Source organism: Calypte anna, chromosome 1 (assembly GCF_003957555.1).
Source record: "Calypte anna isolate BGI_N300 chromosome 1, bCalAnn1_v1.p, whole genome shotgun sequence".
Taxonomy (NCBI): Eukaryota; Metazoa; Chordata; class Aves; order Apodiformes; family Trochilidae; genus Calypte; species Calypte anna.
The window spans coordinates 42,895,648-42,911,629 of NC_044244.1; the positions used below are offsets into that span (position 1 = coordinate 42,895,648).

Here is a 15,982-nt window from a genome sequence, read left to right on the forward strand (position 1 = left end):
CCTTTAAGCCTTTATTATCAAACACTTTCAATAAAGTTACATGAAGTCTTGAATCATTTTCTATTCAAATTCTTGGAACAGCTTCAATGACTAAAATGCGAACATTCTATTTTTGTTACAGCAAAATAAGTTCTTTATTCTTTTGTGGCTAGACCACTTAGTCATTATTATTGTTAGCTATGTTCTAAAGCTATGTTTCATAGTAAACCTGAATAGAACAGAGATCCTTTTAGGTACTTGTCAAGATGACTTTTGTCAGAATCAGAGGGGGGAAGTATTTTTAAATTTCAAGTCATGCTTTTTTAAACAAAAAAATAATCTCCCCAAAATACCCACAACCCAAGCAAACAAACCCAAAACCCCAAATACATAACCTTAAATATACTATATCTCAGCTTCTCATACTGTCATCCAGAAATTGGAAGTACAAGTATGAAAGTCAGAATCTTTGTTATACTGGAGGTGGCCCATTGTGATGAAGTCCTGTATATGGCCACAGCAGTTGCTGTAGTGAAGTCCAGGAGTCCCCAGTTCCCACAGGTGCTGCCTCTGCTGGTCTTTGAAGAGACAGCCCAGTGAGGAAGCTCGTGAGAGCAGCAAGCAGTACCAGGATGGAAACAGAAACCCAGAGAGTTTTGTTAGCATTTGAAAAGGAACTCTTGAAGTGGGATGCCCAAGATGACACTAAATTGCACCTGCAGAGAAGAGGAAGTCAAACACTAAGTCAGTTTTTCTTCAGAACTTGGAAGCCCTCTTCCTACCAACTCTTCCAGCCCAAAAAGTCCTAGGGCAAACCAGACCCCACAAACAGGCAGATCCTTAACTATTAGAAGTGACCAGGTTGTTACTGTGTTGGGAGCTGTGTACAGCAGCAACTTATGTTCAGGGCTTCAAATGCAGACTTCAGTAAGCAAGTTCTTGAGGAGCTTTTCAGATGACTCAAGTCCATGCATGCTCCCTCTGCCACACAGTTTCTGAAGAGAATTTACAAGAGCTACTTGCAAATAATCAAGAAATCTTGCTTCTAGAAAGCACTGAAGGTACTGGGCTTATATTTTACTTGTTTCTAGGGCCTTGGTGCCTTCTCCGAGGTTAAGAAGTCTTGCCCTTACTAGGTATCCAGATCCTAAACCTCTCATGACATTGTTACGTCCATCCTTTATCAAACAACAGAAAAGATTCTTCTTGCCATCCTTTCTGTTTTATGCACTAGCAGAATTGTCTCCCCATTGATCACTAATGATCAAGAGTGGAGGATAGTATAGGGTATTCATAGGGAATAAGCAGTTCCTCTCTAGAGACAGCTGACCTCCTTCCCAGTCAGGCAGGGGCTTCCACAGGATACTTGTTAAGGACTGCACACTCTTATTTGATTTGAGATATTCTAAGAAATTAGCTGGAACAGTCTGGAGTTAATTTCTGTACCTACCTGGGTCTCAGTGTGCACCACAGCTGCTGTAAAACTTTGCACAGGCCTCTAATCCTTGATGGTTTTTACAGGAGGAGATGCTAGCATGCCTTAGTGGCCTAGCTTTAATAACTGTCATAGGGTAACCAAAAGAGGTGGCATTTCTTTATCTCACCATTAGGATTAGTAAAGAATCCTGGGTGGGGTGAGCTTGACACCTGACATTACTCATTCCCAGTTGGTTTGTGTAAGATGTCAGCATTAACAACCCAACCAAAGATACTGCTGTGCTCCACCTTCCCATGCCCAGCACCCAAACACTGTTTCACCTCATCATGATGTAAGGAAACTTACGCTGACTCTAGGCTCCATTTGGATGAGCATTTTCCTTTTTCAGAGATGCTTTCCTTCTGTGATGGCTCTTCTTGCACTTCAGGGGGTGATTCCAACTCCTTGTATCTGCAAGAAGCATCAGCAGTTCCAGAGCTTTTCCATTAAGCATTCAATCTGACAGAGCTCACAGCAGCTTGGCTTGATAGCTCTGATCAGGACAGAGAATTCATTAACAATAAACCAACCAACCCTGCACACACCCCTTGCAGGAGGTTGTTGTTGAACTTACTTTGTTTCAGGATTTTGGTCTTCATATTCAGGCCAGGAATATGTACTAATGAAACGCTGGAGTGAAGGACGCTTCTCACTTGGCTTTGCTCCCAGTCGTCCCCTGTCATATTGTAAAGAAAATTGCCTTAGTTTCCTCACTAGATATACAGCAGCAAATAAGAGATTTAGCAGCAACCTACTAATTTGGGTAGGCCTTGGACAAATCAGTTTCCAAATCAGTTCCCTGAAACTGGTATTCTAATAAAAAATAAAAATAAAGCAAAACATCTGGCTGGATCCATAAATGTGAGTGTCCCAGATTTCATATTTTAGTTCTAAAGCAAAAAAGTTGATGTGACTTCTTAAAACTCAACCCATAATGAAAGAAAAAAAATTAAAGAGAGATGTAAAGCTGTAACATTTAGTCATGAAGGCTCATTTGCATATTGAAGCATGTAAAACTAATGTGAAACGTGTAGCCTAAACATTGTTATACCTCAAGATGCTCCAAAAGCTACTTTAATACAGTTAGAGCTGAAAAATATTTAACCCTATTCAAAGACACCCAAGTAATTTTACCAGCTACTGGATCTCCTGTGGAACTTCTCACTCCATTCATCTCCGTCAGGTTCGTGGAGCTGGGCCTGGAGAAGAAGTTTGACACTTGCTGCATCAGTATTTTCATGTTTCAGCCCAGCCAGTTTTGAGAAGGTCAAGTGCCTCACCGTCTGGGAACCCTTACTTACCAGTGGCACCCCAATACCTGCATTTCCAGCACTCCTAGGCAAGGCTGCAATGCTAACTCGTCGAAGGGCTGATGATGGCTACACAAATAAGAGGCATTACTGACTCTACCAAGGAATGACTGGTTTACTCACTGAGCACATAAAATACCATCTGTTTTTTTACCAACAGTGTAAAAAAAGCAGATTTCGATGCTTAGCTTGAAGTGACACACAAAGACTCAAATCATAAGCACGGCCCAAAAAATATTCCTTGAAGCAGCATCTTTCCATCCTAACTGCTCCCTCAAGCTTTACAAGTGAAGCTGGCTACACAGCCTCCAGCAAAATACCCAAGCTGAATGTGTCTAAATTCTCCTAATGGTACTCACAGAAGTCCCACAGTCAATTTGACTTGCTCCCATCTATTTTTTTTTTCATCTTGCTGTGCTAAACCCCACCTTCTGTAGCCCCAAGGAGAGAACCACACGTGAATAATATTACTTAACCATTGCATGAAAGCACAGCCATTTCCACTTCTGTGAACACTTCATCTTTTAAGTGGGACCACATGCAGTTCCCTTGGGTTGGTGGGGGTGACTGAAAAGACTGTATCCTCATGTGTGATGACAGAAAGCATGTAGCAGAGCACCAGTGCATGACAAGGCAAAGAAACACACACATACTTCAAAGCACACTTGTTAAGCTGTAATGGCCATTACCTTAAAGTTAAAAGAATTTGGTAGCTTTTTATTTGAAGATTCATCTGTGAAGAGATCAAACATCAGAAAGCCTTACAGGAATGCAGTGAGCCTTATTTGCAAATAAAGGTCTGACATTTTGCACTATTTGTTTAAGCCAAGAGCACATCAGAAAACCCTCCAAAAGCAGTAATGAGATTTCAAAGAATTTTCATCAATTTCATTAGATATGTTCATAATACTCACACATATGCATTCTCTAGAAGCACCAGTTTGTTGCTATCATTAAATGCACTAAATCAAATGTATTATATTAATATGGAGGCAGTCTCCTGCTACCAGAGTCAGGAAGGAATAACCCCATGATTCAGAGGCTCCTGGGAGGATTTTACCAGTGTGCCAGACTGCCTTTACTGTTTTTAAAATACATGCTCTACTTTTCAGAAGATTTTAATCCTTCTCTGGCAAAGCCACAAGTGCACAGCACCACCTGACCACTGTACCATCTGCACTGAAGGAGTTTGCATTTCATATTTAGAAAAGAGCTGGAGACATCTGTAGAGAGCAGTCAAAACCCAGCCACCCAGGAAGAGCTATTGAGAATGTTCCAGTGTGACTGAGCACCCAGATTTACTGCTCCCAAGGAATAAGATTATCACCACTACACTCAGTGCACTTTTAGAAAGGCCAGAACATCACTGCACACTCAAAATGCTGCCCCCAGCCCCAATTCATGACACTTTGCATGCACATCTAATTTCAAAGAGCTATTCCTAATGCTGCCAGTAAATTGTTATTTTTTTCCTCTAGTTTTAGGAAGGGAGATACAGTTACAGAACCCCTCCACCTAGTCTATGTCCTTCGAATATGTAAGTGTCTATCTGGCAGGTGCTACAAAGAGGAAAGACAAAGCAGCTTTACCTCTGTCTCCCAGAGAGCTGAAGGATCTCTCATTCTGCAGCAGAACCTGTTTCAGCTCCTCGAGCTCCGTGTGTTCCTTTGCGTACATGCGCTTCAGGTTTTCCACGTGTTGAATCATCACTTCCACAGCCTTGCTGACACGGCTCTCCTGACAGAGAGAGTGCAGCAGCAGTGAGAAAAAGAAATGTCTGTGAGGAATTGCATCATGTTTGGGGTACAAGACTTTTATTATCCCCTCAAGCAGCTACTCTCATCTTGTATCATCGTGCTGCTAGATGCTCTCATTTTTGTGCACCCTTTCAGAGTTTCAGTACAACCTGTCTCTCAACACATGCTCAGGTTACACAGGTCTCATTTCTCCAGCAATTACACTCATCCTAAAGCAAATTAGTCTTCATTTTCTAATTCCCTACAACTCCTCCTCATCTCTTTCTCTAATGTGCAGCCTCAGCTGCCACCACGCTAGCGTTGCCAAGTCGTATTTTCATGCTGTTCTGTGCCATTATACACAATTAACATTTGAGCAGGTCGTTGTAAAATACCATAGATTTAACTTCTTAGATGCATTTTTCATAAGCCACAGAATTATCATTGAGCATCAAGACTGCAGTTACCACTTTGTATTACTGTGTTCCCTACCATATACATTATTCTGATGCAATGTTTTTTCAGGATTTTTGTTAGGTTGGAGGGCAATGGTTCGTTTTAAGTCAGGACCATATTTCTGTTGTGTGTTTTTGCATAATGCTTATGCAGTGTAGCTGCTCTCACTAATCTATTAGAGTCGTCCTAACACCACAAACAGTGATCTGAGAAGAGAAAGCCAGGACTAAGCTGTAATGGTCAGTCTGCATTGCATATGTGGAATTTCCAAATCCAATTCTGGAATCAGAAGCCTAGTAAACAGAAACTGCTATCCCTTTACATTCAGAAGATTTTAACTTTGTACAAAACACATTTACAGGGAAACAGTTACCTGGTTAATAGCACCCAACATCTCTGCTCTACTGGCAACTCGAGCTGCATATTGGCTGAGGTACTGCAAGCTTTTCTGCAGCTTCTTAATTATCTCCCGTGCTTGGTTGTCTTCTTCACACAATGGAACTAGAGCCTAAGAGGCATATAAGGAAGGGAAAAAATAGGAGCTATTGGTAGAGAAAGAACAGCGAGATTGTGTTCATGTCCACACAGTCAGAAGATCAGCACCCAACATCTTTGATCAGTGTAGCTTTATACAGACCTCCAACAGGCAGAGGCTTCTCTTTACCTAGCATAAAACCAGCTGAAGACAGGGGCTCTTGCCAGATGTTTGCACAATACAAAAATTCCCCACTGTTGGGGTGCATGATACATTCAGGTGAAGTGAACCCCCCTAATACTAAGCCTCTCAATATTTCAACTGCATCACTTCAGGATTTTGTTCAGATTTGCTTATTAAGTATTAGACACACAGCCTAGAAAGAGACATACTAAGAGGGAGACTTTCCCAGCTTTTCATACCCCATCCACCTTACCAGCTTAGACCCATACTAACCTCTAACATCTTTAGAGCATTTGTGATCTCCTTTTTCAAATTTTCCTCAGCAAGGTCTCGGGACCTTTCTTCAAGCCTCACTCTCTTGTCCAAGGTAAACAAATCACATTTAAAACCTAAAGACAACCTCAGAAATTCAGCCTGTTGTGGGAGAGGAAAAAAATTCAGAATAATCCAGGTGACACAGAAGCTTTTAAAGTAGATTTGGGCACTGACATGAAATTTGGTATTATACCCCACAAAGTTATAGGAGAGATCCAGAAGAGAAAGCAAACACGGCCCCACTTCTGCAAAGCTTCCTGTATACAGTGATGGGGAAATAATCTGCATTCTTTTAAAATCAGTACATTCTGCCTGGGAGGAGGTCACAGCTCTGCTCCTCCAAGCTTCTGAACAAATATTTTAGTAGTGTCAGATCTTTTGTTCAGTTTTACAGATCACCACTTTTCCCATCCCTTCCAAAATTTCCATAGGTCTTGGAGAGAGATACTTCAGAAGAGAACTTTCAGAAACACATCGAGTTTAAGCTACTCAGCATCATTCCTTTATGTGAGACAAGATACTAAATCAGGGCGTTTCAACAAGATCTGTCTGTTGTGTTGGATACTTAAAGATGGGAGCAGGCAAAACTTACCTCCACTTCTTTCTCACTGGGAGAGTCACTGTAGGATAAAGAGAAGTGATCATGTAACAGACTGCAGCTTTAAATCCATATCTGCAGGTGATCATTGAAAGTTAAAACACTTACGGCTCATTTTGCTTTGTTTTATCTGCTTTAATGACACCTGCAATAGATGAACTCCCTGAGAAGAGAGAAAAAAGCTCTCAGAAATAAAAAAACAGCCTTGCAAAACTAACTTGTGGAAGTCATCTAAGCCCCAACAGAAGCCACTGTTAAAGGTTTTTAGTGTTAAGCTCCTGCCATTAAAGGCAATTTGTGTACCTTGGAGTACATTAGGGTTAGTGTCAGTAAGACAGAACTGCACTGTCACTCCTACAAAGCCCCAAAAGTTAATTGTTTGACTGGCTTGAACTGACATTTAATTAGTACAGGAATGCTTCATTATACATTTTAGGTTAAGTTCCCAGCCCATAGGTTCAGGATGTTACGTGATTTCCTACATCACTAACTTTTAATGAACTCCCAAGGCAAAAGGTGAGGTGAGTAGAAGAGAGATGTCTCAACACAGTTCAGTACCTGCTCATCTGTTTCACATCATTACCCCAAGCTCCAGCTAGCATAGAGGATGCTGCTCCACAAATCTTTGGGGAGACTTGGCATGCCAGAACTGTTTCAAACATCCCAACTCCTTTGCAACTTTTAAGAAATTTTCCCTCTCATCTAGAGGAAGATGGAGCTGGTGAGCTCAGCATCCGGAGAAAACAGGAGCTGGTTTTGCATGATAACCTTTTCCTTTGCTCCAGTGCTAATCCATTTTCATGTCTAACTGCAGCTACTGTTCCTTAAAGTTAAACCTCTCAGAGCAGCTGGTGTGGGGCAGGCAGCTCTCTGCCCCTCTTCACACACCTTTTGGCACCAGTGAGCAAGGCATGCACTCCACTGAGCTACACCCATGTGTTCAGCAAAACCCACTTACCTTTCCTGCTGGGAACCACAGCTGGGGCTTCCTTACTCTGCTCTTTATTTTTCTTTTCCTGGCCCACCTCCTAAAAACACAGAGAGTACTTGTAGCAAGGAAACAGCCGCAACACCACTGGAGGGGGACTGGCCCCTCCTGTAGTGTTTTCATATGTCACTGCTCAGCCAAACCAGTTCCATGTTTCACTGTCACTGGGACTCTTACCGGGTCTTGCTTTAAAACAGTTTGAAGTGTGGTTTTGTGTTCTTCCATCACAGGGCAGAATTCCTTCTTGGTCAGGTCCACTCCTGGAGAGAAACATGCCCAAAACCATATATAATGACAAAAACAAAAGCCTCCAACACTCAATGTACTACCTGTGGACCAAGAGGGCTAAAATAAATGTCAGCAAATGCCAGGAGAGGACACATTAAGAAGGAAAAGCAGCAGCAAAGAGTGCTATAGAGAAGGAAGTATGATGATAATGATACATGGCTTGGAAAAAATCCTCTTAAGTGTTACATGTCTGCATTGAGGATGTTACTCCTGGTTGTAGTTGCTCTAGTTGAAGTTGCAAGTTACTGTAATATTCCCTTGGATAAATGAATTTCATTATTTTGCTACCAGCAGGGGATTTTTTGTTTGTTTGCCGTTTAAAGAGACAGTTAAAAATAAAATTCTATTTGGAATTCCATAAGAACAGGAATAGGTAAAAACCTCACAAACCCATGCACAAGCCAACAGAAGTGGTCAGGGTTTGTAATTCTCTCACTTTATGAAATATCAGATGAAGTCAAGAAATAGATTTTACCCTCATCTGCCATTTCAGAGGATCTTGAGAACAATAAGGTCATGAAACGCATATGGTTGTGTTATATCAGGTATACATAAGCTTCAAACAGAGCCTGACACCTGGACTGTCCTTTGTACCTAAAAACTGAAGGAGCAGGGTGCTTGTAGGGCCAACAAAATAACTCTCCCAGAGGAGTGGTGTGAACTTGTAAGTTCAGGAATAGATGATGCCAGTTCAAATGCAACACAGACTTTAAATGCCACAGTTTAGAAAAGCTTTAAACCAGGAAAAAATACCCTCCAGAAAAACAGCTATTAAAAAAAGATTTTAACAGGAAGGTATTTTAAGAAACTGAAGAAAGGCTGAGAGTCAAACCCAAGCAAATGACCTTCAAAACCAAACATCACACCTTCAGGTGTGAAGTGCTTTCTCTTTTCATCCTTCAATACAACCAACCACCTCTGCTTAGCATTCCCTCTTGTCCCTACTGGTTTTTGCAGCAGCCCTACATAAAGGTTCTTGGGAACCAGGTTAGGTAAGAAAATAGTGTGGTACTAGCAAAAACAAGAAGTGGAAATTCATCATTGCCTCCATTTTGGTACTAGAAACACTTTCTATTCAGAGATGTTCATCAGGCAGTTGGATTCTCTGACTTTAAAGCTAGTTGGACTCTTTCTGACCTGTTTTACATACATTTCCTCCTTGTTAAAGATACCAGGACCACATATGAAAATAAACAGGAGAGGCAAATGAATAGAAAGAAAATACATTTAAGTGAGGGCACTGAACTAGATTTCAGAAAGACAGTACTAAAGAAAGAAGCAAAAACCAAACAAGAAATGATGAAAAAAAATTATACTTAGAAAAAGGTTAACAAATGGTTACAGACAAGCACACACACACATTCTATGCTGCAGATAACTTTTCTTAAAAAAACTTAAATACACCATGTTCATGTGCTCCAGTTTTGTTTTACTTTCAGTTTTCAAGTGCAGAAGCTGGTAAGAATAATTCTGTGTGTTTTTGTGAAAGACAACCATACATAAAAGCTCTTTATCCTCATCCCTCTTGACCCATCCCAGCTGCATGTGTGCTGAGCATCAGTTTTGAAAGAGAGAAAAAGTGTTATTTGGTCTAGCTGTGTCACTAAACTTTTCAAAACCATGCATACATTTTCTTTCCTCTCCAGATTGCCTGGGGTTTAGCACTCACACAATGTTTTGCCAGCTGAGCAAGCATCAAGATTTCACTAAGCTATTTCATGGTGCTGTAGGCGACCGGCCTCCTACAAGCAAGTAAAGCTTTATTCCTACTCAGAGTTTCAGAGAAGGCTGAAAGAACTGGCAGGTAAAAGTCAGGTTCAGTAACATTAACAAAAAAAAAAAAAAAAAAAAAAAAAAAAAAAAAAAAAAAAAAAGATGTGGAGGAACCAAGCTGGCTGTGCCAGTGCACTGCAGCAGCTACAGTACCTGGTACAGGTCTGGCCAGGTCCTTATGGTTGTTCTTTTCCATGGCTACAGAGCTTGGCACATCATCTTCCTTTTCACGTGAGCACTGGGGTGATTTTCCCTCCATAACAAGAGAGCCTAGAAATTCAGGCAACAGAAGGCAGAGCTCTTACTGTCTGGTAAATGCACAGACTGGAGCATATCTCTATTTCCAAGACTTTCAGTGCAAAGTGTTCAGTGTGCCCCAGATGAAGGACTTACCTCTTACTGGTGCAGTGCTTTCCAAAGAGGATGCAAGAGCTTCTTGGGGTGAAGTTAAGTGATCACTGTCAAAATAAAATTCTTTCAGATATTCATCCATATTATACAAACTTGAGAAAGGCTTTTAAAAGCTTGCACAAAACCTAACCTGGGTGGGATCAGACTGGCTGGTCGTGTTGGCTCTGCACAGTCAATCTTAATGGAAAGAGAGAAGAGTTAGTATCAGGGAAACAAATGCCATGTGAGTAGAAAATTAGTATATCAAAGTCTTAAGAATCCCCACCTCTGTGCCTAAATTATTTCAGCAGTGAAAAAGTAGATGGTTAGTCTAAAGCCACCCATACACACAGTATGCAGCTTAGCATGTTACCATCATTAGGAGTGATAACTGTTTCTGCAGAAATCTTCTCAGGAATGTTATACTCAGAGATGTATTTTTTTTTCTGACTTCATGTTTTGCTTCTAAACACACATTTTCATCCCATGAATGTGTTATGGCACCACCGTTCCATCTTAATGCTGTGCAACAAGATACATATTTTCAAGGCATTGACCTCAAATCCCACAAGTGAGGTGCACAGAGCTTCACTTGGCTATAGATACACTCTTTCAGGTAAAACCCAACATGTTCATTTTAACAGCTTGATGTCAAGCAGATGATTCAGAACACAGAAAAGTTTGCATGCTATGTTGCACGTTTTATCTCATGTCTTCAATATGATGCCTAACAATTACCTAGCCAGTTCAACAGGCTTCAGGTCTCCTCCTTTGTATGCATAAAGCAGAGAGGAATTCAGCAGTTAAAGGCTGCTTTAGTTTTGCTCATGTTCCTTCTGTCACCAACAGTGCAGATCTGGACCAGAGTTTTATCACAATGCAGACAAAACCAACATCCTCTGAAGTCTTCTAATATGGCAAGGGAGATAGGGAATGGGAAATACCCCTCTTCCTCACTTCACCCTGGATGATTCCAGCTTGCTAATTCAACTGAGAGCTTGGTCTCTCTGGGTAAAAATACAGGGTCAAACAGAACTTTGAAGGGGTAGGTGGGGAATGACTTGTGATGAACTCCAACCCTACTCCTGAAAAGGGGGGCAGAATAGGAAAAAAAACCAACCCAAACTTATCTCCAAGCACAGAAGGTGTGAGGCTAGCCAGCTTGAGGTACTTCCCTACATATCAAGTGTCCGAGAGCAACACTGAAGTATGTGGTGGGGAAACAAGAGAAAAATAGTATCAGCAAATGATTATCTATGTTCTGGTAATTTCCTCTCTTAAGTGTCCTCAGAGGACCCAAGAAAACCAGCAAAGTTGAAAACAAGTTGACCAAGGCACCCAAGTCACTTCCGAGAGGAACCCAGTGCTCTCAGCATCAGTAAGTGCCTTCTCTCTCTTTTCTCCACTCCTCCCCCCTTGGAGGCTTAACTGCACTCACAGAGCCTTGCCCCAGCCAGATGGATGTTTCCTCTGATGCAAATTCAGGCTATTTTTATTCTTATTTGAATTCCCTATTAAGCTTAAGGAAGTACAGCACTGCATTTGCCTTGTTCAGGCCATTAGGTCTATAGGGGGAGCACTGGGGGAGCAGAAGGTGAAAATGAAATGCATGTTGGAATGACACTGAAAAGAAATCTAATGGGATTTTAAACAAACACACACACTACCCAAACAAGAAGGAAAAATAAAGGAAAAAACAAGCAAACAACAACAACAAAACCAACAACCAAACCCCTTACATCACCTGGAACTGACTAAAGCCATATATTGGTCTACATGCCCTCTCCCTCCCCAAGTAACCACATATTCAGTGGTTTCTGTTTGCAATGGATGAAAATCTTCAGTTTTTAAAACCTCATACTGGCTGTTAGAGGGTCCTGTGGATTGCACAGGGTACACACTTAAAGAGAAACAATAATGCTCCATATGGCACATAGAGAATATTTCTTCATAACAGGACTGTGTCACAGAAGTTCCAACAGTACAATCCTAATCACTTTTGCCCCTTCCATCCCTCTAATTAGCCCAATAATCCAAGGATCCTCTACCACAACAAATTCTGGCCACAGCCTTGTATAACTCCTCCCCAAAGCAGCATTAACATTTAGAAGGCCATGCATCTGGTGTTCAGACTGTGATGACTTTCCCATTTATAAATCAAAACAAGTATGAAAAGCCCAAGCTTCATCTGACTCTCACAAGGGCTCCTTCAATAAATATCCCCTGTACTCCTCTGGTGACAACATTCTGGAGAAGTTCAAGTTACTTACATGCTGAAGGGCTCGATCTGCTCAAACACGTTTGTCACCACAGTGCAATGAAAAAAACCTAGGGAGACTTTTCCTACTAAGTTTGGATATTCAAATTTTGCTTCACGTCAGAGGTTTTAGAACAGATACTGAACACAGCCCATTTGCCTTTTCTCTGGGCAAGCATTAATATTTTCATTCCTCCCCCCCCCCCCCCTTCTAGAATATTCACGTGACAAGTTTCTATTAGGAAAAAAAAAGCAAAAATGGAAAATGACACTTCTGAGCCCAGTTACAGAAAGCTGCAGAGCAATGAAGCACTGGCATTTCCAACAACTTTGCAAGGCTGTGGCTTCCCATAAGGACTGGATAAAAGCAAAAGCCCTTCAGATTATCCTCTTTAAGGTAGCTTAAGTAGTAGCAGGATGACCTAGGAGCTCCTCACCTTCTTTACCCCACCAGAACAAGGTGCTGAAGCCACAGGCAGTCCCCAGTCACTTTTACTTTTCACCCTCACTGCACTTTCTGCCTTGACTTGGTGCTCCAGCCAGAGCACTGCTGCAACTGCAGGTACCACACACCAGCTGGGCTGAGGTTGCAAAAGTTACTTGCAGGATCAGAGAAAGCACTGACCCATATTCTTCCATCATCACCACCAACACCAGTGCTGGAGTTTATAAATTAGAAGTTCTGCGTGGCAGGGCTGAGGTCAGGAATTCAGCAGTGAGTGCTGTGGCACAGGGCAGGGTTAGGGGTGCTGAGCTGCAGCTTTTCATCTTCCTGTTGCCACAAGAAACCCAACTGACAGCTCAGGCTGTGGATACAGGATTCAACACAGCAGCAAAGGCACGTCTGAGCACACTAGCTGAAGGAAAAAGTTTCCATATAGCAAAGATGGGTTTTTTTTTTTTTCAGCTGTTATACGGTAGCCGTGGGAGAAAGTGCAGAGAGAGGCACTTCACAACTAGAACATCCTGTGACTTCTTGCAGGTGGAGAAAAAGAGCAAAATCACTCAGAGTTCCCTGACAGAAGCAAGTTTTACTGCAGAAACAGCACTGTCTCAAGCCTTGAGACCACATTTTAAATACTTTTAAAAGCATGACCCAGACACATGAACATCAAGGCATTTGAGCCTATAACAAACAACACTCCAGACATATGCCCAAATAGAAGAGAATGCCTCACCCAGAACAAGATGCCTCAGCACCCTGCTGGCTGATGCCAGCTCCATTCACCAGGAACAGTGCCAATTTACAGCTGCTCAGCCTGGAGCTGGGTAAGGTGCTACATGTTTGAACCTATTCCCATCCAAATCTCAAGCATCAGAGACAGCACTCACCTCAGCAAGTGGAGAGTCCATCATTGTAATGGAAACAGGAAGGTCTGCATCAATGGAGTTACCAGCAGAGCATATTTTCCACCTGGCAATACACAGTTTATTTGCATGTTGCCCAAACAACAGTGAAATACATTGCCCATTTTCCTTAAGCACACAAGTCACCACTATCTATCTGTATAGTCAGACAGCTGGTCTCTCAGAGAAAGACAAATTCATCACTAACATCAATCCCTCCTCCCCCAGGCAGCAAGAACCACCACCAGTCCCTCTCCCAGCCTCCTCCACACTGCACAGTTCTATAGAAAACCAGTGGCAAAAGCTTCAAGAGCTGCTTCTTCTTTTGCTGCAGACTGCCTGCATCTTCAGGAGCATCCTTATCTTTTAAAATATTCACTGACAATAGCTAGCTAGCTTTCATAATCTGAAGTAGTTCAGTCTCAGTTTTAAAGATCTCAGGAGGCAGCTTGATAAGTAAAACCCTCAGAACTCCTGCTCTAAACTCTGAAAAAAATAATAATAAAAAAAGACTCCTCAAAGGCAATAGAATTTTGGCTCCTAAATGGGAGTGTCAGTTGTGAGAGTTAAACACTAAAAATAGACTCAGGTTGCCTACACCATGCCTCAAGTTCTCTAGTATGAAATGGAAACACCATCACTGTATTTGGCTGGTGGTCACACCAACAGTGTCAGCAAAAAGTTTTAATAGGACTTTTGTGCATAGAAGCAAAGTCTGACCCCATAACACCATTAGCTGACCACCAAGTGTCCAGCAGTTCCTATAAAAGATTCCCCACCATTGAAGTCAGCATGTGCTAGGGACACAGTTTTCCTTTGGAACCTGCTGGATCCCATGGACTCTTCCAACCTTCACCCCAGAGAGGTTATTCTGCCACCTTACTTGTACCCCACTGCTGTCACATCTGAAGTGGACACACGTCTCAGATCAGAGCTTTCAGGTGTGGGGCTGTCAGAGCTCTGCCTACAAGGCCAATCCCAGCCACGCACATGAGAGTTATTTGGGCATGAGCCTTCCAAGTTCAAAGCATCTGTTGAGAGAGAGAGAAGTCTGAAGAGCAGGGGGTCACAGGCAGAGTAGGATTTAGTCATGTCAGTTTTTTACTAAGTCTAAAGTAATTGAAAAGCAGATCGACCAAATAAAGATTGGTAATAAAGCAGCTTCCATCTTGGTATGAAAGGGTTAGGACACATGGCCTTATATTTTGTAGATGTGGGGCCTGCAGAACCTCTGGATGGGGATTTTCAGTCAGTCAGGTTACAGAAACTTCAACAGAGGGCAGCTTTGTTGTAGTGAATTGGTTTGTATGGCAAAGAAAAGTGGGAAATGCATCATCTTTTTTTGTATCAATGCCTGATTGGTGCAGGCCAATAATACCTGCCCTATTTGAGGCTGGATTGTGATATTCCAGTAGGTTGCAAGAAAACTCTGGCCCACTGAAACAGCCCTTTAATAGCAGCAGTCAGCAGCATGTGCAATCAAATAAGATCTTCACTTTCCCCCAGTATGGAGCAAAACTTCCTTTGAGCATTTTACAGTTTGTGTGAGAGCAGACACTGCATTATAGCAGCTGACTCTGGAAGAAACACTTCATCTGTAAAATCTGAAATGCTCTCTGCAGCTCTGTGGCCCTGCAGTGTGCATCTTTCTGTGGCTGCATTTGGTATGTGTAAGGCTCGAGAATGCAGGGGAAATCAACAGGTTACATTAACAGCTATGTTACCATTCACATTTTTAAACCAGGATTGACTTGAGCTCAGTAGCAAAGTAGCAGGACACTGTTTGCTACCTCAGCCTGTGCCAGTCAACAGGTTGAATGGGAAGAATATTAAAAAATATAAATAACTCAAGCCCTCTTGATTCAGACTGGCAAGTATCTTGCCAGGAGTATTCATGTCTGGATAATTTATACCATTCCTTAGGCTTTTGGGGACTCCTGTTAGAGGTTGAAAGGCAGCCACCTTTTCAGGCCATTAATTACAAACATTTTAAACATGGTTCAGCCTCTTGGATTGTATGCAAAAGTAGGCTCAAGCCCGAACCAGATTTCCATGCTCTACCAGCACGTTAAGCACCAGAGCTGCTGTTCTATACCACCCATCAACTCCTCTCTTCAGGAGAGAGACAGAAAAGCAGCCAACACTACCAGGTCTTACCTAGCAGAGGTGAACCACTCCAGTATGAAATATCTGAGGGCAGTGTCCTGGGAAGCTCAGTGCACAAGGTGGGTCCTTCACTCCACCGTCTTCTTTTAGAGGAGTGGAGCTGCTAATTGAAAAATAGAAAGTGCTGCTGTTGTTCCATCACACTGAATACATTAATGCCACCAACTCCCCCCCCACCCCCACACATGCAGTTGCATCTGCATAATGTAACACCAACAGTTACACAAATACACCATCTGTTGCT

At 42.1% G+C, this 15,982-nt stretch overlaps 1 protein-coding gene across 1 annotated transcript in view; it reads right to left on the reverse strand.

Moving 5' to 3' along the window:
* Positions 1-5: 5 nt before the first annotated feature.
* LRMP (lymphoid restricted membrane protein) overlaps positions 6-15,982 on the reverse strand; it is a 37,339-nt gene continuing 21,362 nt past the window's right edge. Inside the window, 19 exon segments of the mRNA XM_030469569.1 lie at positions 6-695; positions 1,763-1,867; positions 2,031-2,132; positions 2,591-2,655; positions 2,758-2,835; positions 3,456-3,499; positions 4,356-4,503; positions 5,332-5,466; positions 5,890-6,030; positions 6,524-6,551; positions 6,638-6,692; positions 7,488-7,557; positions 7,695-7,777; positions 9,732-9,848; positions 9,972-10,036; positions 10,120-10,166; positions 13,558-13,639; positions 14,456-14,603; positions 15,730-15,841. Of these exon segments, the coding sequence (XP_030325429.1) occupies positions 452-695; positions 1,763-1,867; positions 2,031-2,132; positions 2,591-2,655; positions 2,758-2,835; positions 3,456-3,499; positions 4,356-4,503; positions 5,332-5,466; positions 5,890-6,030; positions 6,524-6,551; positions 6,638-6,692; positions 7,488-7,557; positions 7,695-7,777; positions 9,732-9,848; positions 9,972-10,036; positions 10,120-10,166; positions 13,558-13,639; positions 14,456-14,603; positions 15,730-15,841 (1,869 nt within the window). The 3' untranslated portion in view covers positions 6-451.